Consider the following 24,221-nt stretch of genomic DNA (forward strand, 5'->3'; position numbering starts at 1 on the left):
TCAATATATGTGAAAAAGACTGCTTACTTTTGACGGGAGGGATAATGCAGTATATTTCGGTAGCGTGAGATGTGTTAGGAGCAAGCATGTTTGGAATTTAGTTGTGGGGAGCTTGCAGGTCAAAACACCGTTCAGTGGCATGTGGAGTACAGGGCCATGGACTTGCAGGCGATCTGGAAACCTGTGGGGCACCAAAGTTGACCGTGAGCTATTACACCTGACTGCATGGCTGCTGGTGATATCACCAACTGGATGTGCATGATCCTCCCTTCATTTTTAGCTCATCTGGAACATAGTCCAGGTGAATTTATGGCATTACGCTTCGTCCGTCCATCCATAAACACTTGAAACTTCTTCTCCAAAACTTCTAATGGGATTGTGAACAAACGGCGAAAATGATCCTTGGTGTGCTCGAACTCACGTTTGTTAATGGCATCCTCCCACTCCACCTCTGACCTAAGGTTTAAAGGCCCCCAAGTACTTAAATTTCAATGTAGTTTGGCCACAATTTTGGATTACATGAAAGCCTTCAACAATCTTCTTCTCAAACCATTTAACCTATCAATACAGGAAAACATTTACCAATATTCTTACAGGAAAACCTCTAACAGGAAAACAAACCTTTAAAAATGATCTTCTCTCAAACCGCTGAACCGATCTATTTTAGCCTTACCTTTCCCCCACAACCGCCCCCCCCATCCTCAACACCTCCTCCCCCACATCTCTAACTGTGTGGACCTCAAGCATCCGAGATCTCCACTCTAAGCTGGCCGATCTCTCAAACCAGGCCACTGCTGAAAAACCCAGACATTTTTTTTTTTTTTTTGTATACTGAGTCGAGGCTCGTGAAAGAGCTGACATTTACTTCACAAACAAATCAACCAGACAAACAAAATATATAAAAAGAGGGAGTGGAAGACAAGATGGGGAGAGGAAAGGAAGCACACAAACAACATTTGAGAGCAGGGAGAAATGTGGGAGGGAGAGGGCTTGGGGGGAGGAGGCGTGGGAAGGGGGGTGGGGGGGGGGGGGGGTGAGAGAAGTATAAAACACAAGGACACCAAGGACTTCCAGGACAGAAGTTGGTATTTCAAAAAAGTGGATTTGGGGTGAAATTAGCAGGGGTAGAAAAGATCAAGGTTTTGGATGGGGGAAGATAAGAGATGGTGGTGAACAGCTGTTTTAAAGACCTGGAGGGTGGAGTGGGATTGAAGAGAGTGAGGGAGTTTGTTCCAGAGGTGGGAGAAAAGAGGAATGAAGGAGTGAATGAAGTGATGAAGAAAAGAAAATGAAGTGATGGCTGAACGGATTTGCCCTCATCTTCCATCTCCTTGGAAATCTGCCAACATCACTGTATTGCATAAAAATGTGCAAAAACTGATCTCCTCAACTATATAACTAGTAGCTCACTTTCGATCATCAGCAAGATCATGGAATCCATCATCGCAGTTGATATGAAATCCTTCCATTTCTACAACAACCTCATCTCAGATCACCAATTTGGTTACAGACCAGGCCATTCCACCTTGGACATGTTGCTTCTACTCACCCAACAATGGATGGAGGCTCTCAATGTCAGACATGAGTTCAGGGCCATCTCTCTGGTCATATCTCCTGCTTTCGATACAGCCTGGCATCCGGCCTTGCTCTCCAAACTCCCTGCCTATGGCATCCAAGGCCGACTGCACACATGCCTAACTGACTTCCTCTACTCTCGTAGCGAACGTTTGGCTCTCAAGAGAATCCTTTCATCACCAGAATCCTTTCATCACCTCTCCTTGTCAAGGCTGGAGTTTCCCCAACACAGTGTTCTGGGCCCAAACCTATTCCTTATCTTCAGAATTTATATTTCTGACTGGAAAATCCCGTTTATATATTTGCTGATGACTCAACACTCCACCCTTTGTCGTGACATGTCTCATCCTTCAAGCAGGCAGGCTGCAATCTATTCCTTCTCTTTAGACCTTGAAAAAAAAAATCACAACCTGGTCAAACACTTGGAATATGTCTTTCAATCCTGACAAATCTCATACTCACACTATCTCTCCGAAAAGACCATCTGACAACCCCCCGTATCGACCTTCTTAATAATCCTCTTGAGGAAGTTCAGGCAATCAAACTCCTGGGTCTAACTATCAGCCATGATCTTTCTTGGGCAAACCACATTTCAATGTTGGCCTCCAAAGCCAGGCACCGACTGGGCATCCTCCATCATAGAAAGTCTTTCATGGGTACACCTGAACTTCTATTTACCTACAAGACTTTCATCTATAGCTTGATGGGGTACTGCTCTCCCCTCTGAGCTGCCTCCCTTTCCCTTTCCTCACATCATGCTCGGCTTGTTACCAGGGAAACCAAGGCTCTCAATATTATTTAAATCTCCTACAATAAAGCTGAGTCAATGGGCCTACCACTTCGCCATCACAGAAAGGTCGGTGGTCTCTCTGTCTTCTACTGCCTCCTTTCTGGTCTTGCACCCACTGCTCTTTTTGTGCTTTGTACCCTCTCCTCTCCCCCCAGGTTTTTGCAGGGCATACATGGTCCACCATCAACCCCTTTCTGGTTAAACACCCAAAATCCAGAATCAAAACTCACCTCCACTCATATGGCAGTTATATTGCATCATATGAAAACCTTGAAAAATAACCTCTGAAACCGCTTAATTGATCGATGGAAAACTTAAAATATACGATTGACCTATGGGAACGCTTGATTCAAAGAAACTTATTTGAAACACAATATTGCCACCATCGACGTCATAATACAGTAAGTGGGAAATATCTCGAAACTATGAATTATCGACACCTTAGAGTTGTTGCTTATCAAATAGGGCTATTTTTGACACACCAGGAAGTGACATCATCATACTGGAAGTGGCCAATATCTCGAAAATAAAGGTTCATAAACAGCATAGGAGTTGGAACGACTGTGAACATCATGTCAATACGACCTTCATGAAAATGTGTATTCCAAATCCAGCTCTTATTTCTACCCTGATCCATCCATCACTCCACTTTTTGGCAATCAGCTATAGGACCATTGGCCATCTATTTTTACTCCTGCATATTAATTTGTTTATTTTCTATCCTGAAAAATTAACGAGGCCAGGGTGGTTGAGTAGTGAGATACGGAATGCTATTAATGATAAGCAGAAGGCATTTATTTGGTATAAAATAACATGACTGGAGTTAGATTTATATCAGTATCGGATTTATATCAGTGGTGTAGTAAGCAGAGGAAAGAGGCAAGTAAGCAAAATAACTCGGGCAAACCAAAATAAAGTACAAGAAGGACATGGCTAAGGATATTAAGCATAATACTAATAGCAAGGCATTTGTTAAGTATATAAGAGGTAAAAAACAAGTTAGGACAAGTGTGGGCCCATTGAGAAATCGCACAGGAAGAGTGGTTAGAGAGGAAAGCGAGATGGACATTTACACAAGAACAGTCACGAGAATTGCTAATAGCTGTGAGCATCTATGAAGGAGGTGAGGAAAGGGCTTTTGTAGAATATCCAGGTCGGAGTGGAGGAAGTTTCTACCCCCGTTAAAACACCCCAAATCCACCTCTTTAAATGCCCAACTTTTTTCCTGAAATTCCTAGAAGTGTTTATTTGCTTTATACCGTGTACCCCTCCCTCAACCCTCTCCCTTCCTCAGATCTACCGACGTCCCTGTTCTCTACTGTTGTTGTCCTTGTGTGCTTCCCCCTCTCTCCCCCTCTTGTCTCTCGCTCCCTTCATGGTATGTTTTATGTGTCTGTGCATGTTTTCATGTTCAATCTGTTAGCTCTTACACGAGCCTCGATTCTGTATTCAAAGAAAAGAAAAAGTTTTTTTTTTTAAACAGCTTGGAAATCTAAGAGTAGATAAAGCTCTGGAGCAAGATAATATGCACCCGAGAGCATTGAGGGAAGTGGCTGAGCAGGTAAGCGATATCTTAACGGATATCTTTAATACCTCACTGGAGGCAGGACAGGTACCGGAGGATTGGGGAGTGGCAAATGTAACTCCGTTACTTATGAAAGGATCAAGAAAACAATTGGGGAACTAGAACGGGCACTCGGTAGAGCGCATACCTTCGCCGCAGCTACTTTTGTTGCCAAAATAAAAGACTACATTTTGGCATTGAATAAAAGACTACATGAATTCTGAACATTTTGGCATTAGTTTCATACAAATTGGACACAAATTGACCGCGCTATGGTAAAAAGACGATTTTGACCTTTTCATGACCTTGACCTTGACCTTTGACCCGATCGATTCCAAAATCTAATCAAATGGTTCCCGGATAATAACCTATCATCCCACCAAATTTCATGCGAATCGGTTGAATACTTTTTGAGTTATGCGAATAACATACACACACACACACAGACATACAAATAAATACACAGCGATCAAAACATAACCTTCCGCTTTTGCGAAGGTAACTATGTGGGGAAAGTGTTGGAGACATTAATTTTATGGACCAGATGAGGAACCATTTAAATAATTACAAGCGAATTAAAATCAGCCAGCATGGGATTACCAAAGGTCTTGCCTAACAAATCTTTTACAGTTCTATGAAGCAGTTTCTGATTGGGTGGATGAGGGAAGTGCAGTGGAGATAGTTATACCGTATATAAATGTAAGAAAGTATTGGTTAAGGTAACACATGGGAGGTTGTTCGTCAAGGTGAGGGCTTGTGGAGGCTGGTCAGGTAGTGAATTGGTTTGGAAACTGGATTAGTGATGGGAAGTAAAGAGTGGTTGTCATTGTGAGGATATCGTTCTGGGAGGATGTAAGTAGTGGGGTTCCACAGGGGTCAGTACTTGGACCATTATTAAAATTATTTACATCAAAATTTGGATAGTGGGATTAAGAGTCAGCTTTCCAAATTTGCAGGTAACAAAAATATTGGAGGAAAGGTAGATAGCAGATCGGGTGGTGATCAGATTCAGGAAAGTATTGATACTTTCATCGATTGGGCAAAAGACTGGCAGATGCAATTTAACCTGAACCAATGCAAGGTGCTGGGCATGGGTAAAAACAATGACAATAGACATGACATGACGCAATCTTAGAGCACGTCACACAGGAGAAGGATTTGGGGGTGGTAATAGATATAAGAGGTAAGCAGACAGGACAATGCCAGGTAGCTATAGGTAATGCAAACAGGGTTTTAGGTTGTATTCGTAGAGGGATAAATTATAAATCAAGACGTGGTTTTAACACAGTATAGGAATTTATAGAGGGCCTCATCTAGAATAATGTGAGTAGTTTTGGTCACCAAAACTCAGGAATGACATCTGCCACAATGAGTGTTCTGTCTAGATTGATTCCGGGCCTAGCTAGACTCAGCTATGAGGAGCGATTTAAGGAGACAGGGCTTTATAAATTGGAAAGGAGGTGGTTAAGAGAGGATATGATGGAGATGTTTAAGATAATGAAGGGTGTAGACAAAATAAGTACAGAAGAAATATTCAGCACAACAGACATTGATAGGACCAGAGGCCGAAGCCTGAGAGTAAAGCAAAGGAGAGTTTAAGATGGTCTTAAGGTAGGGATCCTTTTAAGGTAGGGGGTAGAGGGAGTAGTTAATATAGAATGGTGCCCTGGAAAGGTAGAGTGGCAGCAGAAATAGTAGATACGTTTAAATTGGAATTAGATAGTACCCTACTACCTAGAAGTATTGCAGATAGAAGGGTATAGGGATACAGTATTGACAAGAGTATAGGGATACTGGTAGCATGGGTGATTGTGTGCATCTGTGTGGTGTCGTGTCCGTGGGGTCTCGTCAAGGGGTGGTGTGTGGTTGTTTTGTGTTTCTCACCCAAAAACCACTTTCATCCACCCTGAGTAAATAAATAATTAATAATAATAGCAATAAAAAAGATAAATACATATAAACAAACAGAAAAAATAATCGTAAAAAATAACCCCGAGTGGGCTGATGGTTATTCTCTTGGTTGAGTAAAAGGGCTGTATCAGGTTTCAGGCATCCAGACCCATTTTGCAAGTTCATCTCTTCGAGAATCGAGATGAGATGACCTAAAAAAAAAACAGGAAAAAACTACAGCATTAAATTTTAATTCAATAATTAGAATAATCAAGATATTTCCCCATTTTGGTTTTTCCAAACCCCAAATGCCCCAATGGAATTGTGTTGTTCTCACGGATATTACCTCGATATTTGTTCTGGTGTTGATGTGACGTAGGCATGATGGACTGAATGGCCTCCTCCTGCCGCAGCATTAAACAGAGTAGGGTAGAGGTCTTCCACCCAGGGTATTGACAGTATATACATACAAAACTCTGAATAAAATAATGCTTTGCATTTAACAAAATAAAGGCGAAAAATCAGCCTCCATTAAATAAATGTTTGCGGAAGCACCGCTGGTAACGCTCCGCGAGCGGTGTATCGGCAAATGTCTCTTTAACCAAGCTGGTCTAACCATTCAAATTATTTACTTTTTCATCTGTTACAGAAAATGCGCACGTCTTGATAGATCTTTCAATACGATGAAAGTCATTAGGACCAATACAGGGTGTGTTCGAGGTCGGTACCGGCGATTGCTGTGCTCGGCGAGGCTGGGAGCGCAGGTCCGCGGTGTTTCTCGTTCTTCCGTCTTCGCCACATTTGTTCATCCCAGAGCAATGGTTTCCACAAACGCGGTCTGCAAGTCCGCGAAACCCGCCGTCGCCGTCTACCCGTGAGGTACCAATCCGCCGCGCTCGTCCGACGCACGCCCACAGCTTTTCATCTAAATTGCGATCGCGGCGGTGATCGCTTGGCCACCTCGTAAGGTCTCCGGTCGTGTTGGGTGTTGGCAACGCCGTCGACCCAGCCCTGGAACGACACGCCCGCCCGCACGGATGTCTGACGCTGACGCGGACGAGGCGCGGCGAGGCTTGGCGAGCCGGGCCCGGACTCGGAGCTACGGCAGCACCGCTCGGCATTGCGCGGTGCAACCCACGGGGACGCTGGTTCATCGGCTCGACGAGTCCGACACGCTGCAAGGACTCTCCGTCAAGTACGGGGTCGCGGTACGGTCCCACCAACCACTACCAATCATCGTGCTTTTTCTGCCATTGTTCGACAAGTTCTCACCTGCGAGACACCTGCATTGTATAATCGATGAATACATTTGTTTGTTTATTACCTTTTGTTTGTTTTGACGAGGTTTGTTTGAAATTCTCATCTGACTTCTGAGCAGCTGCTTGGTTCACATCCCGTGTACCGTAGTGTGTTGATTTGTCCGTTGCCAACTTCCACAATCAAATGTCCTCGTAATTGATGTAAAACTATGCTGTTCCCTCGTGTCCTTGTCCAATTATTTATTCATTGTCCATGTGATTGTCCCATTAAGTTACATTAAGGATATAAACTGTTTGAATTAATGTGGTGGTGATAGAGTGCAGACATGATGGGCGAAGTGCGCACCTCTTCTGTACAAACCTATTGTATATCCTGCATACAATTACAAACTCCTCTACGAGTTTCATTTACTAGGGCATTGCCCGTACGTGGGTGCCCGTCCCTTGCCAATGCCCGTACTATATATATATCTAAAATTATATCCCCCCCCCCCCCCCTCTATTTACATGAAATGGTTTGGTCCAAAGCGAACGGCTTGCGAGTACGGTGACAATCCCCCCCCTCTATTTGCATGAAATGGTTTGGTCCAAAGCGAACGGCTTGCGAGTACGGTGACAATCCCCCCCCCTCTATTTACATGCAATGGTTTGGTCCAAAGCGAACGGCTTGCGAGTCCGGTGACAATCCCCCCCCTCTATTTACATGCAATGGTTTGGTCCAAAGCGAACGGCTTGCGAGTCCGGTGACAATCCCCCCCCCTCTATTTACATGCAATGGTTTGGTCCAAAGCGAACGGCTTGCGGAGTTTGGTAAAGAAATCGCCATAGCGCGGTAACTACTCCTCCGATTAATATGAAACCTTGAAAAGGCACGTAATGGCGCACACGCTCGCTCTGACATCGGCCACGCCTACGCAACAAAGCGTTCTGTGATTGGCTGCCGGAAGTGAAGTCTTCACTGTCCGGAAGTTCGCAAATCGCAGTTAGGATGAATCGTTTTAATTTAATCGCAGTTTGAATTCGTTTTAAAACATAGTTTAACGGCAACATAGTTTTCCAACGTGAAATAAATGAATACGCTGTCAAATGTGCCGTCCGAGGCAGAGTCTGATCGCCACGTTCGGCACACGTGATAGCTCGCTGCTCTCTGATTGGTTGAAGCGTTTTTTGGACATAGCTCGGTAAGTACTTGTCCGATTAATTTCAAACCTTGAAAAGGCACATCCTCGGGTCCCCAGCAATATACCTGGCAAGTTTCAAGTATATCGGACCCGTGGTTGTCGAGAAACAGCGGTCACAGACACACAGACACACAGACACACAGACACACAGAGATTGCTGGAATTATAGATAGATATCGGTCAATAAATTAAATGAAAAATCACTCACAGAGCGACACTTGGCAAAACAGAACAAAGTAGAATGGCACTCAGTAAAGCATCCTTTTGACCTCAAAAATAATTAGTGGTTGAATTCAGATACCTGAATGCAAATCGTCTTCAAATTTTAAGTTAATCAGATGAAAATTGACAATTTTATTAATTTGGCCGATGTTGACCTCAAAAATAGTTTGGGGTTGGTTTCAGTAAGCTGATATGTTAATCCTATTCAGTTTTCAAGTCAATCAGATGAAAATTGAGGACTTTACAAATTTAAAATGGTTGTTGACCTTTGGTCTATACTGATCTCAAAAATAGTTGGTGGTTGAATTCATTTAGCTGATATCAAAATCCTATTCAAATTTCAAGTCAACAACAACAACAACATGCATTTTAAGGCCATTTTCCCTGCTAGAGCGGGGGTTTGCCTTGCGGTCCCCATGACAATCTTCTCCATTTTGCCCTATTTCTGCATCTCTCCTTGTTAACCTCCTTGCCCGCATTTCTTCTTCCACCATCTTTAGCCAAGTCTTTCTCGGTCTTCCCCGTCCTCTACTTCCCTCTACATTCATTTGCATCACCCTTCTCAACCAGTCACTTTCATCCTTCTGTTACGTGCTCCTCCCCGACCCCCTGGTCACGGTGTACCTCCGAGCCCCGAGAGGAGTCACGGCAGAAAAATGTGTTATTCGGTGTGTCAAAGATCAATGGAGAAGCCACCCCAATTGTTACTCACAAACAAATATTGTATTGAGATCACACAAGAATAACAGTACAACAACAATAGTATTCAAAAGTACAATCAATATATTGTTACGGATCTCCGACGTTGGCTCTCCCCTTATCAAGGGGGGGTTAATCCCTTTGTCCTCTTATCTGGCCGACGCGTTATAACGTCCTTCCCGGCGCGGCGTTAGGTAGGGTTTGTTAGGCCTAGGGATTCGCTACTACCTAAGTACTAACGCCGACCGGAAACGAGGGAATAACTCCCGCTCGAATCACGGATATGTTGGAATATTGCCGAGCGGATAGCAATCCGCGACCCGAGCTGTTAACAAGTGACTCGACCCGATTATGGCGGTCCCGATCGTGCCACGTTTACCCAATGGAGAAAAGACTAGGATGATCGGATTAAGGAGAAACCAGAAAGAACAGGGCAATTTATTAACAAATGTACAAAGAAGAAGAGGAAACGAAAGGAATGTACATGAAAGAAAGAGGAAGGAAAAGTACACAGGGCAGTCTTAATTACAGTCTTAACTTATTCCCTGGACAAACGGGCCCGTCTCACATACAGACACTCACACGTGGATTGCAGATGGTAGGGTGGAATGTCTGGCGGTGGGGTCCAGGCTCCAGTCCGGCTCCGGTCCAGCAGACGAAACCCGGCAGGCAGCTCTTCACGTATTGTAACGCGAGCGGACAATTGTAATGACGGGGGAAGGCTGGTATACTGGCGTACGTAATATGCGCACTACTCGCTCCAAGCGCCCCCTCTCCAATGTCCTGCACGCTGCAGTTCGTGGCAATGCGTGCCGCGCGCTCGCCCTTAGTACAGTGGGTTTCCACAGCGCGTCTCTGAAATACCAATGCCAGCGAGCCCTCTTTGATCAAGCGCATAGGTCCTTATACTCGCGAGTCCTCCGTAATCACGACAGTCCTTCCAATACCAATCTTTCACTCGAGTCCTCCCCGCACAGTCCTTTTAGCACGAGCTTCCTACGAGAGTCCTCTCACTGAGCGCGATTCCTTGCAGTCCTTTTGAGGGCTTTGCGTGCGCGCTTTTATAATCAAGCCAGCGAACGCTCTCGAAGCCCAAAAGCCACACCTATCAGGCGATGTCACTCCAGCCCTGGTTGGCTAGTTATGACTTACCGGCCCCGCCCTGACGGCTGGGTGACGTGGCCACACCTCCTCCCTGGCGCTCCGCCCCCTTTTTCCGGGCTTCACCTCGTGGCTTATGGCGGCGTTGAGCGAGCTCAAGGGCAGCGAAGGCTGCTGGCCAAGGAGCGTACCAAATTGGGAGGGGCCATGGGGCACAGACTGGAGAGCGCTTAATGGCGTCGCTTGGAGGGAGGCTGCAAAAATGGACGGAAGGGCCTACTCTTATTTGATTTACGCAACGCAGATTCAACTATTGGAAAATGGCCTTATCTAAACACAGACAAAGGAATAACTGATGTCCTATGGTGACCTACGTGTAGCTTGTGGCCTATCTATGGGGTGCTACCTTTAACCTTTAATGATGTTATATTTATTTACAAGTGTGGGTTCTCAAAACCGCAACACTATCCTATGATGGTACCATCAGTTTTGTAATATATAACTCACTGTGCTCCAAGTGAGTGAAATAAGAACATTCCCCAATGTCTCTTATTCCCGGCTTCACGACGAAGTTGATTCGCTCCAGCGATCGCCAGAACGAGGTCCAATCGAGACCAGAGTCACGTGCGGATGGCACGTACAGTCTCACAGCCGAAGCTGTACAAAGGCGCCCTCAAGGCGACTGGGAAATCCAAAGGAGCCTCCAGGCGACTGAGAGATCACACCCTCGGGTATGGACGAATTAACCTTCAAAAAGCCACGTCACACACACGCCCCAGATTGACGTCTGAATGCGGTGAAAATGGTCGAAAAGAGACTAAACCGCGAGCCAAGCACAAGTCCTGCGCGAGTCAAAATGGCCGACGACCCGCTCTTGAGACGTACCGGCCCGGCGATAATTCTCTTCGGAATCCACCACCAAAAACCTGACACGCAGGTTGATCGGTCACAGCGATGACAACTCTGTCGAAGGAATTCCTTTCTCGGAAACCCGAAAGTTTGCTAGTGACTCTTGCTCGCCAACGTTCGCTTCAGAATGCGGAGCGACTCGGTTTTCTTGTCCGACCCACTCGCTCCGCTCTTTTTCCCTTCCTCTTCCTCTTCGTTGTCCGGTTCCCGATCCGGTTTCCTGTTTCTTTTAACATTAACTTTTTTACCTTTTGAAAACAGTTCATGAACAATAAACCTTTTGAAAACTATAATAGTACATGGAATCAGATATTTTTTACAGTGGATGCAAACCACAACGGAAGTGACGAATCCGTAACACTTCCTCAACACATGACCAAACCATCTCAACCTGTTCCTCTTCACAGCATCAATCACAGGCTCTATTCCCATCATCTTTCGCAATTCATCATTGTCTTCCTCTCTCTCAACGATACTCCGCACATCTACCGAACCATTTAGTCCAGGCCCTGCCATAGAGACCCGTATACATCTCTTTAGGCCGAGAGTTTGACAGTGGATTTGAGTATAGGATACCCCTAGCTTCAAGAATCTGCTAGGTGGAAGTCTGAAATTTGTAGCATAAGCCGGAAAACGGCCATTTTCCAAGATGGCCTCCATGGGGCCATTGCCAAACAAGAACCACATATAAGTTTTGATATAAATGTAGTAGAGGGATGATTTTAGCGTCTATTTTCAGGTTTTCAGGTATGTCCAACTCAGTGGTGCCATCCAAAAATATTTTAGATGTTGCCTAGTTACCAAAATCCAAGATGGCTGCCACCCAAAGTTCATAAATCATGAAAACTAGTATAACTTTTGATAGAAACATAGTAGATGGATCATTTTTGTGTCTGTTTCTAGGTTTTCAGGTATGCCCAACACAGTGGTGCCATTAAAAAATATTTTAGATGTTGCCTAGTTACCAAAATCCAAGATGGCCACCACCCAAAGTCCATAAAGGATGAAAACTTGTATAACCTTTCATAGAAATGTAGTGGATGGATCATGTATGTGTCTATTTCTAGGTTTTCATGTATGCCCAACACCGTAGTGCTATCAAAAAAACATTTGCCTGTAATTCCCTCCCCAGTGACTGACTATGCTACAGTGCGTAAGGGACTTCAGAATTTCTAGAGTGTCCGCCAGCAACTTACTCCATCTCAGTCTCTGATGCCTGTATTCTGTGATGAAGGTGTATTTCATACTGTGGCTGACATCATGATGGCTGAACCAAATGCATTCTCTGATGTTCATGGCATGATGGGTATGTTCCATTGGGTCAAGATCCTGCTGAAGTGTGCTGGGCGGTACCTGAGAGGGTCGGGAATTGAGGATGCTCTCATTGAGACAGAAGTGTTTGGTAATCGGACCTTGAACTCAGTCTTGGAAGGTAGTCATTATGTTCGCTCCTTTTTAGGAATCATGATGGTTTCGGATCTGATCAGCTCACTGGCATGGGAGGCATTCTGGCAATGGCTGACGCAACATGGTCACAAGGTCAATGATGATACAATGACATGTGCACATGAGATGCAGAGGGCTCTGTGTGAGAAGAAAAGGTCAGAAAAGAAGTTTGCAGAGCTTTTTGAGAAATCTTCAGAGCTTCTGGAACAATTTCAGAACTTTCTCAATGAGTGTTGTGCGAAATCTGAGGTGTGCAAATACTTGCAATTGTTTCAACACATAGCTAATGTCATAAAGCATGCCGTTGCAGCCGATCGAGAGGGAAACTTTCCTCTTCACATGGCTACTGTGGAAGCATCCCTTCCGATCTTCTGGGAGTGTGATTGTCTCAATTACCTCCGCTATGGCACATTCTATCTGGAATCAACAAAACTCCTAGAAGCAACTCATCCTGAGGTTTTTCGGCGGTTCATGAGTAGTCAGTTTGTCGTGAAGGATCAAGCTGCTGGCTATTTCAATGCTGTTGCTCCAGATATGAAGCTGGAACAATCAATACAGAGATCATCAAAGAGTGATGGTGGCATTGTTGGTCAGACAAGAAATCTGGCAATCATGGTTGAGTGGCAACTTATATTCCATGAAATTCTTCTTATCTCAAACAATTTCAGGGAGATGATGAATGATGTGTCAATGAATCACAGCGAATCAAGAGTTCATCATGAACTCACTGGTCGCAAAGCTGATCAGCTCAACAGAAATGTAGCAAGACTTCTTGAGTATGTAAGAGATAGAGGCAATCCTTACATCATTGAGGTTCCAGTTGTCAAGCTCCACAACCTCATAACAAAGCAGCTGGCAGATGATGAAGTAGCAGTGTGGCTGCTTCAGATACAAACAAATGGAGATCGATTGGTCAGGGAATTCCGGAAGGAGCGGTTTCTGCAGAAGACGAAAAAGCTCTCCTTCACCATATCAAAAAGAAACCTGCCACAAATGGACTACAAAGCTCCCTAAGAAACAACTACTTCTTCTGTTACAGTTTCCCCCACAATGATGGCAGCAGCTCAGCGTGACATTGAGATTGTGAAAGAGCGGGGCATGGCACTCAACTGTATCTATGGCCATGATATCCTCCCCATTTCAGCAATATTTGAAGGTGACCTCCCCTCCAAACCAAACAAGAGTGCACTGATTGCTGATCTTGAGAAATATCTAATGGATGATGACATGCATTTTCCTGGGGGAGACTTTTCCATTATCATAGACTTCATGTCTAAAATTCGGTCATTTTCTAACTTAGGATCCTTCAGAACATTCAGAAATGCAATTAGCTGTGTCATATCTCCAGGCCACGCAATTTGCTCCAGGACCAGCCTCCATGTTGTATTTGACAGTTACCTTGAGTCATCAATTAAAGCTGGAGAAAGACTCCGTCGTGCTGGAGGAGTTGGGTCTGTTGACCTCACTGAACTCACTGCAGATGTCCCAGTACCACAGCAACGTGACAAGTTCTGGACATCACCAACCAACAAAACCAAGCTGCAGCAGCTTGCTTGCCAGCTGGCATCAACACCCAAGCTCATCAAGCTGACTGTTGTGCTCAGTGGATGCATCATGGATGAAGAAGTTGTGCCAGCACAGTTGCTCCATTCAGGGAGGTCATCATCACCACCATCTGCTGAAAACTTCAAACCTATTAAAGCATTAACATGTAATGTGGAGGAAGCTGATGATCGGCTAGTTCTTCACTGTGCATGGGAAGTGGATCAGGGGACGAGTCGGCTGCTTGTGATCTCAAATGACACAGACACAGTAGTGCGTTTACTACACTTTATCCCTCAAATGCGAGAGAGGGGTCTTCAAGAGTTGTGGGTAGAGTTTGGCTCTGGGGAGCGCAGGCATCATCTACCACTACATATTCTTGCAGATAAATTGGGAGTAGTACTGTGCAGAGTTATAATGAAGGCGTATATCCTAACAGGTGATGATGTGCTCAGCAAGATTGGAACCAAACATGCATCTCTCTTATGTGAACCACAGAAGTACCTGGCCAATTTTGCGGAGTCCAATCAGTTAACTGAAGTGGTTATGAAGAAAGCGGAGGAGTATCTCGTTCATGTGTGGGCAGGTGCAAAGTCCAAGACAGCATGTCAGACCTTCAATCAGCTTCGAGTGGAGTGCCACATTCGTGCTACAACACCAAAGCCCCTACAGTTGCTACCCCCTACCTCAAGTGTCATCCATGGCCATATTCACAGAGCTTTCTTTGTTGTGCATAAAGTCATGTGCCTTCTTGATGACAACCACTTGACTCTAGATCCAACAAACTATTGCTGGTCATTTGATAATGACATTCTCTTGCCTTCCAAATGTTTGAATCCGTTACCACATGGGAAGCTCATCATCTGCAAATGCATGGGAAAGTGTGATACAAAGCGATGCCAATGTAACAAGGTTGGTCTAATTTGTGTGAATTTTTGCCACAGACAACAAGGTTCTGTGTGCCAAACTAAGTAGGCAGCAGCCAGTGATTCTAATGTAGTTAGTAATATAGTCATTTACTAGATAGTAATGTAGATACATGTAGTGTAGTACATTACACCTTGCCGTTGATCCACTATTGGGATGTGACATTTTTATTTTATTTATTTTCAGTAAAAATGTTAAGTAATTGGACCATCATTTCTTCTTATTCATTCATTGACTGCAGAACATTTGTTACACCACTGGGGAGCATTAATTAATTTTTGTGCTATGTCATATTAATTAGCCATATTTCCTCCTCATTTTTAAATTAAAGTTATGGTCAATATTTTGATGGGAATATTTTAGACCTTAATAAATTTTTACTATTCCTCAATAAAACATTGTGTGTTCCTTACTTATTTGACTGATCTTTGATTTTGGTCATTTCTATAAAAAATTTCATGATTGATGAATTTAGGTGGTGAACATGTTGGGTTTTGGTGATGAGGCAACATCTAAAATATTTTTTTATGGCACCACTGAGTTGGACATACCTGAAAACCTGAAACAGACACAAAAATGATCCATCTACTATGTGTCTATCAAAAGTTATACTAGTTTTCATGATTTATGAACTTTGGGTGGCAGCCATCTTGGATTTTGGTAACTAGGCAACATCTAAAATATTTTTTGATGGCACCACTGAGTTGGACATACCTGAAAACCTGAAAATAGACGCTAAAACCATCCCTCTACTACATTTATATCAAAACGTATATGTGGTTCTTGTTTGGCAATGGCCCGGTGGAGGCCATCTTGGAAAATGGCCGTTTTCCGGCTTATGCTACAAATTTCAGACTTCCACCTAGTAGATTCTTGAAGCTAGGGGTATCCTATACTCAAATCCACTGTCAAACTCTAGGCCTAAAGAGATGTATACGGGTCTCTATGGCAGGCCCAGGACTAATTCGCATTTCCACCCTTTCCAGCCTTCGTTGCTGCTCCACACTCATGACCCATGTCTCGCTCCCATAAATCATAACACTTCTCACACATGCAGCATACACCTTTCCCTTCAGCTTCAATGACACTCCCCTCCTCATCAGCACACCACTCAGTTCCAGAAACCTCTTCCATGCACATCTCACTCTAGCAACCATTGCCGAGTCTGATCCACCTTCTACATTCAGCATGTCTCCGAGGTAGCAAAATGTTTTCACACCTTCCAGCTTCACGCCGTCTCCAAGATCCAACTCAACATTTCCTCCATCTGCAGCTCCCTCTGTGCAGACCTTACATTTGAATGTAGCTGCCACACTGGTTAATGACCCTCTCAGACCGCTACATTTTTGATGAACCCACTCAGCGCACATTGCACATTGAATGGAGTTCACTCTGACACCCTTCCTGCACACAGCACATGGCCACTTCCCAGTTCTTTCCATCTCACCACATGCTTTACCACTTGCTATCACCTTCGTCTTTCCCATATTCACCTTCAGACCTTTTGTCTCCATACATTCCTTCCACTTGTTCATCTTTTCCTTCAGTCCATCCATACTTTCTGCAATCAACACCAGATCATCTGCATACAACAACTCCCACGGTGAACCCTCCTTTACGTTCTGAGCCAGCACCTCCATCACAGCTACAAATAGTAGTGGACTTAGTACTGACCCCTGATGCACTCCCACCTTCACCTCAAACTCACCACTGTTCCCGTTCTTCGTCCTTACAGCTGTGCGCGCTCTTTTGTACATTGCCATCACTACTCTGATCAACCATTCCTCCACTTCTAACTTCCTCAATGCCCATGTCAATATTTTGCGTGGAACCCTGTCGAATGTTTTCTCCAGATCAACAAACCCAAGAAACAACTTCTTCCTCTTCTCTATGTACTTCTCTTCTTCTCCTGCTTCCTCTTCTCCTTTGCTCCTCAAATTTCAAGTCAATCGGATGAAAATTGAGGATTTTAGAAGTTTGAAATTGTTGTTGATCTTTGGCCTATGTTGACCATTTGGCCTATGCTGATCTCAAAAACAGTTGGTTGTTGAATTCATTTAGCTGATATGAAAATCCCATTCAAATTCGCAGTCAATCGGATGAAAATTGAGGATTTTTGAAATTTGAAATGGTTGTTGACCTTTGGCCTATGTTGATCTCAGAAATAGTTGGTGGTTGAATTAAGTTAGCTGATATAAAAATCCTATTCAAATTTCAAGTCGATCAGATGAAAATTGAGGATTTTAGAATTTTGAGAAAAGTGGTTGACTTTTGGCCGATTTTGACTCTTTGACTTTTTGACTTTTTGACCTTTTGACCTCAAATATATAGGATTTTGTTGGACCACAAACTCTACCATTTGGTGAAGATCGGTATAAAATTGTGACCTGTACGTAAGTATAAGTGAGGGGACAGACAAACAAACACACAAACTGGAGTGATGAACATACTTGTCAAAACTTTTTTTTTTGGCCAAGTAATAAATAAAATGGCCTTCTGTGATAACCTACCCACCCAAAACTTCCCTTCTCACCTTGTATTCAGATGGAACAGATAAAACTGGCCAACCGGCTGTACACCGGTGACTCTATCTTCTTGAAAAAGACTTTACTCATCCCCGTTTACTCCAAGCCGTCGGGCTCACCCCCGTGTGGAGCTGATGGGCAGCCACGCCTAATGGGTGACGGGCAATTGGAGAATTCCACACCCGAGTGTGATGCAGGTCACAGTACTCCCAAGGAAGTATCAGCCAGAGATTACCTGAGCAAGCTGGACTCTCAGATTCGGAGACACAAGATGGCAGCAAAAAAGATTAACAAAGCCATGAGGTACAGCAAATAATTACCCCGCCTGATGGGCTGAGATTGTGTTTTCACTCCTGACTCTCTTTGTTTGTCTGTCTGTCAACAGGATATCTCAAAAGATTGTGGATGGATTTGGGCGAAATGTTGTGGGCAAGTTGGGTGTGCGATAAGGACGAAATTATTAGATTTTGGTGAAAATCCGAATCTGGATGCTAAAATTTTTAAGGTGATTCTTCACCACTGAGTGATAGCACTAAAAACTATATATAACACGATATCTCAAAAAGTTTCAAAAAGGACGAAACTTGGTGGACAGGTTGGGTGTGTGACAAGAACGAATTGATTCGATTTTGGTGAACAAACATACAGAATTTGGCAAGTGATTCTTTACCATTGAGAGATGGGGACAAAAACGATATTTAATATAATCTCCAAAAGGTTGTGGACAGATTCGAATGAAACTTGGTGGATGAGTTGGGTAGATCACAAGAACAAACTGATTCCATTTTGGTTCAAGTCCGGATGCAGATCCGGCCTATCAGTGGGATACAAAACGTAAACTGTTCAGCCTGGCGGAGGTGTGCGCTCTACCGAGTGCCGTTGTCGTTCTATACTGATTTCGCCACATTCTTGGTTTTCCCTAATTCTTGATCATTTATTCCCTCTGCCCTCCAGTGCTTCAATGGATGCCGGCTCGGATGCGAGACCAGTGTCCTCAACTTCTTATCAGTCGTCCCAAAATGAAGCCGAGGTTGCAATTTGTTGCCCATTGCCGCGGCAATGCCCTGCAACGAACCACACAAGTGTGCAGGTGGAGGCGGCCCTGCCCGTCCCCCACGAGGAGGCCTGCCAGCTCTGAGCAAAGCTTTGACCTAGTGGCGTTGTGGTTGGAAAGTTGCGGCAATTTTTCAGGTTTGGGCTGCACTGCTGTTTTCTCAAACCACGTTAAACAGTGGAACTACAGTAGTGCTTCCCATATCGGTCATAATGGCAGCCGGTCCTTTTTTGTCGTTCTAAATGTTGAAATGTTTTTACAAGTTTCAGTCTCCCTCTCCACAAAGTTTTACTTGTGTTTATCGCTATTTGTAGTTGCGTTGCCCTTGCAGACAGCCTGCAATCGGATCGGAGTGTTACTGCGGAAACAATTCCACAAAGCTTAGATTTTGCTGCCTTTCTCGATCCAAATCGTAAAAAACAACAAAAAAAAAACTGAAGTTGTATTGAAACTGAAAGGTCTTTGGCTTTCTTTTGGCTCGTATTGTTTACAAATGATGCTTTAATGCGAAGCGTTAAGTGTAAGATCATACATAGCAATAGATAGAATGTTCTGGTTCCAGACGAGCAGACATTCCAATTTGGTCCCATTCTCCCAACATTATTCCGTTTGTGTGAATATGTGCGTTTAAGTGCAAAATATTTCAATCGATAAGGAATTTAAAATCTGATCTTTAATACCAAATTGGAGAATTGAGAATTCAGTTTTTTCTATCGAGCTATTTGAGCAATTGTCAAACTACAAATATTTTTCCCTTTATTTTATTTATTTATTTAAACTGAATGCTCGTCGATCGGATCTGCATAACTCTGTGCTGGATTTTACGGTGCTTTCTGTGTACATTTTACAGTGATGTATGATGTCCCTTTGAAACACTGGCTACAATTGCACTGAATTGAACTGTGCTGCGAGTTTGAGCTCCCAGTGTTCAGTGTAGATGTCAAAACCAACCACCTAATTTCACACTTTATCCTTACGGAGCACTTTGATCCCAAGTCGTTTCCAGGTGTGATGTGGTGACCATACCTTGTACAGCCATTTTGGATGTATTCCTTCAGCCAAAGAGGCCTTTTCCCCCTCCCGCCTCCCCCCACCCTCCCATGCTTGAGATGGACAAACAGCCTCTTGTCTTTTCATGAGTGCTTGTCCACTTAATGCTTCAGCAGTATGGAAAAATCAAGAGGTTGAATACAGCTGAACACTTTCCAGCCTCTTGAACCTGCAGCAATGCTGGTACATATTATCCTCAATTCTTGGATTAATGTGCACACTACTCAATAAAGCATTCATGTTGACCCCTTGTCTTACCATTGTATGACCTCTCAATTATTGCCTTGTGATTATCTCTCTCTCCTCTTTCTTTCCTCTCTCACTTTCGTTTTCCTTATTTTATGTCTGCAACTGCATGGTCTCAATATATTCGTGTCCATCATCTGCAGTTTCAGAGTTATGCAGTCAACAAATTTCCACCAACAGTATGACATATACTGGAAAAATTCAGTGATGTGGTTCACACCCATCAGTTGTTGATATATGCGGTTTCAACATGCAGCCATTTTCAGGAACACAATGTGTGTGTGTGTGTGTGTGTGTGTGTGTGTGTGTGTGTGTGTGTGTGTGTGTGTGTGTGTGTGTGTGTGTGTGTGTGTGTGTGTGTGTGTGTGTGTGTGTGTGTGTGTGTGTGTATATGTATGTATATATATATATATATATTCACGTGAAAAAGTAAGTACACCCCATGTAAAGTTTTGACTTTTTCAACATACAGCTATTTGATCTTCATTTCAACAATATTGATAGATAAAGGTGATATAATATAACAAATATCATGAAACATTTACATTTTGTAGTCCATTGTATAATTTAAATAAACATAAATGCAAATTTCGCATGTGGAAAAAGTAAGTACACCCTTGGTTCTAATAGGTGGTATTGCCCCATTTGGCAGAAACAACCTCAAGTAGGTGTTTCTTATAACTGTCTACCAGTCTCTGACATCGACTGGGAGAAATTTTTGCCCACTCCTCCATGCAGAATTATTTCAGCTGTGTGATGTTTGAGGGGTTTCTTGCATGCACAGCTCGTTTCAAATCCCCCCACAACATCTCGATGGGATTTAGATCCGTGCTTTGACTTGGCCATTCCAGAACCCTCAATTTCTTTCTTTTCAGCCATTCCTTGGTGGATTTACTGGTATGTTTAGGGTCATTGTCATGTTGCAAGGTCCACCTTCAGTTGAGCTTCAACTTTCCGGCAGATGGCTTTACATTATCCTCAAGCACCCTCTGGTACAATGAAGAATTCATAGTGGATTCTATGATGGTGAGCTGCCCAGGCCCTGATGCAGCAAAGCTGCCCCAAACCATAATATTTCCACCACCATGCTTTACAGTCGGTATGAGGTTCTTGTGGTCAAATGCTGTCTTTGGTTTTCACCAAACATGTCTTCTGGTACTGTGGCCAAATAGCTCTACCTTTGACTCATCTGTCCAGATCACATTGTTCCAGAAGTGCTGGTCTTTGCCTCGGTGTTTATTGGCAAACTATAGTCTTGCCCTGATGTTCTTTCTGGACAGCAAAGGTTTCCTCCTGGCACACCTCCCATGTAGATCAAATTTGTGCAGCCTCTTTCTAATGGTAGACTCGTGCACTTTGACATCAACAGTGGCAAGAGCTACCTGTCGGTCCCGTGATGACATTCTGGGGTTCTTCGAGACTTCTTTCAGCATCTTGCCGTCTGTTCTCGGGCTGAACTTGCTGGGGCGGCCTGGCCTGAACAAGTTGGCAGTTGTTTGGAATCTTCTCCACTTGTAGATGATCTTCCGGACAGTCGAATGATTGATTTCAAATTGTTTGGAGATCTTCTCTAATCCCTTCCCAGAATCGTAGGCATCTATAACCTTCCTTCTGAAGGCCTCTGAGAGCTCTTTTGATCTAGGAATGGTGACGCCGCACACTTCAACAACAAAGAGCAAACCAAACTAAATGTCTGAGGTTTAAATAAGACAGGTTCCTCCAAGATCCTCTGCAACGATGTTCTCATCATTTGCACCTGAGCTGGTGCACCTGATTCTAATTTTAGGTATTCGAAGTAGTGATAAATGTAGGGGTGTACTTACTTTTTCCACATGTGAAATTTGCATTTTTGTTTATTTAAATTATACAATGGACTACAATATATAAATGTTTCATGATATTTGTTATATTATATCACCTTTATTTGTCAATATTGTTGAAATGAAGATCAAATAACTATGTTGAAATATGTTGAAAAAGTCCAAACTTTACATGGGGTGTACTTACTTTTTCACGTGACTGTATATATATATATATATATATATATATATATATATATATATATATATATATATATATATATATATATATATATATATATATACACATAAATACATATACACATAAATACATATACACATAAATACATATACACATAAATACATATACACATAAATACATATACACATAAATACATATACACATAAATACATATACACATAAATACATATACACATAAATACATATACACATAAATACATATACACACACACAGTCGTGGCCAAAAATATTGGCACTCGCACTTTTTCAAATAACTCGCAATTTTCTCCAAAAATAAGTTGCAATTGACAAAAGTATTTGGTCTCCACAATTCTTTATTTTACTGTTAATATTACAGAATCTTTGCTTTTGATTCAGAACTTAATATATCCTTTTAAATCAGAAAATATTCAGAATTGAAAGCAAAGCAAAGCATGTGGAATCATTGGAATCTCCCACGATGAAGCTAACTCCAAGGGCCTCTCACTTACTCACCGCAGGCAGGTTGGTGGTCTTTCCGTCTTCTACTGACTCCTCTCTGGCCTTGCCCCCCCAGCTCTCTCTGGGCTCTGTCCCGCAAATATTCCTACAGGTCGCACAAGATCTGCCTGCAACCCTCTTATGGTTAAACTGCCAAAATCAAGACTCTGCTCACCTTCACTCCTTCATTCCTCTTTTCTCCCGCCTCTGGAACAAACTCCCTCACTCTCTCCAATCCCACTCCACCCTCCAGGTCTTTAAAACAGCTGTTCACCACCATCTCTTATCTTCCCCCATCCAAAACCTTGATCTTTTCTATCCCCGATAATTTCACCCCAATTCCACTTTTTGAAATACCAACTTCTGTCCTGGAAGTCCTTGGTGTCCTTGTGTTTTATACTTCTCCCACCCCCCCCCCCCCCTTCCCACGCCTCCTCCCCCCAAGCCCTCTCCCTCCCACACATCTCCCTGCTCTTAAATGTTGTGTGCTCTCAAGTGTTTGTGTGCTTCCCATTCTCTTGTCTTCTGCTCCCTCTTTTTATATATTTTGTTTGTCTGGTTGATTTGTTTGTGAAGTAAATGTCAGCTCTTTCACGAGCCTCGATTCAGTATACAAAAAACAAAAAAAACAAATGGCATTGACAAAATTATTGACACCCTAGAGCCTAGACTTAATATTTGTTGGCACAGCCTTTGGACAAAATAGTGGGGCGGCTTAGCCCAAATATTCAAAAGAATTGTGCATTTTGTGATACAAGCACCAAATTTGGCACACTAGTAGACTATCATATTATGAAAAGATCTGGATATTGGGCCATCTCAGATTCAGAGATTTGATTTTTGCAAGATTTGCAGATTTTGCAAGCTGAGATTGCAACGCCAGGGACGGCCGACTCCTTCCTACGAGCTGCCCACGTCACCCGCACAAGAAGAGCTCATCAAATCACTGCAGCGGCACTGCACATCCTGCAACACCGTGCGTATGAACGCCACTGTATGACATATGCTGATGATGCAGAAGACCTGCCTGAGTTCGAAGACTGGTGTCACCAGAGAGGAGAAGACATTCCCAACTTTCAGTACTGGGCAACTGTGCTGGAACTAGAGATGTTGGTACTGGTCTACGTGCGTTCTCTGCGGCAGGCTTCATTCACGACGTACCTTGATGCCCTGACGGAACTGGTCCCATGGTTCCATGCCTTAGACCACACACACTATGCCAGGTGGGTCCCTGTTCACCTGAGGGACACGGTTGCACTCCCAATGAAGCACCCAGATGTAGCCAGAGAATTCAGGGCTGGCAACTTCACTGTACAGAAGACGAAGAAGGTGTTCTCTTCGATCCCAATCGAATCGAAATCTTGCAAAAATCAAATCTCTGAATCTGAGATGGCCCAATATCCAGATCTTTTCATAATATGATAGTCTACTAGTGTACCAAATTTGGTGCTTGTATCACAAAATGCACAACAGGTTTGCTATGCTGCTACACTAAAATAACTGCAGTCAAGCACTTCCTATAGCCATGAATGAGCTTCCTTTCACCTCTCTACTGACAGTTTGGCCCATTCTTCTTGTGCAAACTGTTCCAGTTCTCCTAGATTTGAAGGGTGCCTTCTCCCAACTGCTGTTTTCAGATCTCCCCACAGGTGTTCAATGGTATTTAGATCTGGACTCATTGCTGGCCACTTCAGAACAGTCCAGCGTTTTGTCTTGAACCA

The 24,221-nt window shown here is 43.5% G+C and overlaps 1 protein-coding gene across 1 annotated transcript; it reads left to right on the forward strand.

The window, feature by feature from the left end:
- The first annotated feature begins 6,599 nt into the window (after positions 1-6,599).
- Positions 6,600-19,979, forward strand: LOC137433964 (lysM and putative peptidoglycan-binding domain-containing protein 2). Its single transcript, XM_068126491.2, has 3 exons — positions 6,600-7,027; positions 17,650-17,933; positions 18,585-19,979. Exons 1-3 carry the CDS (start codon positions 6,857-6,859, stop codon positions 18,766-18,768), a joined length of 639 nt encoding a protein of 212 aa, XP_067982592.1. The 5' UTR covers positions 6,600-6,856; the 3' UTR covers positions 18,769-19,979.
- The last annotated feature ends 4,242 nt before the right edge of the window (positions 19,980-24,221 follow it).

The sequence above is a fragment of the Myxine glutinosa genome, chromosome 10 (genome assembly GCF_964187855.1).
Source record: "Myxine glutinosa chromosome 10, kmMyxGlut1.1, whole genome shotgun sequence".
NCBI classification, from domain to species: domain Eukaryota; kingdom Metazoa; phylum Chordata; class Myxini; order Myxiniformes; family Myxinidae; genus Myxine; species Myxine glutinosa.

Bases quoted from the DNA above. Each gene is read 5' to 3' on its own strand.
- LOC137433964 (XM_068126491.2), top strand. From the start codon at position 6,857: ATGTCTGACGCTGACGCGGACGAGGCGCGGCGAGGCTTGGCGAGCCGG. The intron at 7,028-17,649 runs GTACGGTCCCAC...CCTTGTATTCAG, and splicing joins CCGTCAAGTACGGGGTCGCG to ATGGAACAGATAAAACTGGC. The intron at 17,934-18,584 runs GTACAGCAAATA...TCTGCCCTCCAG, and splicing joins AAGATTAACAAAGCCATGAG to TGCTTCAATGGATGCCGGCT.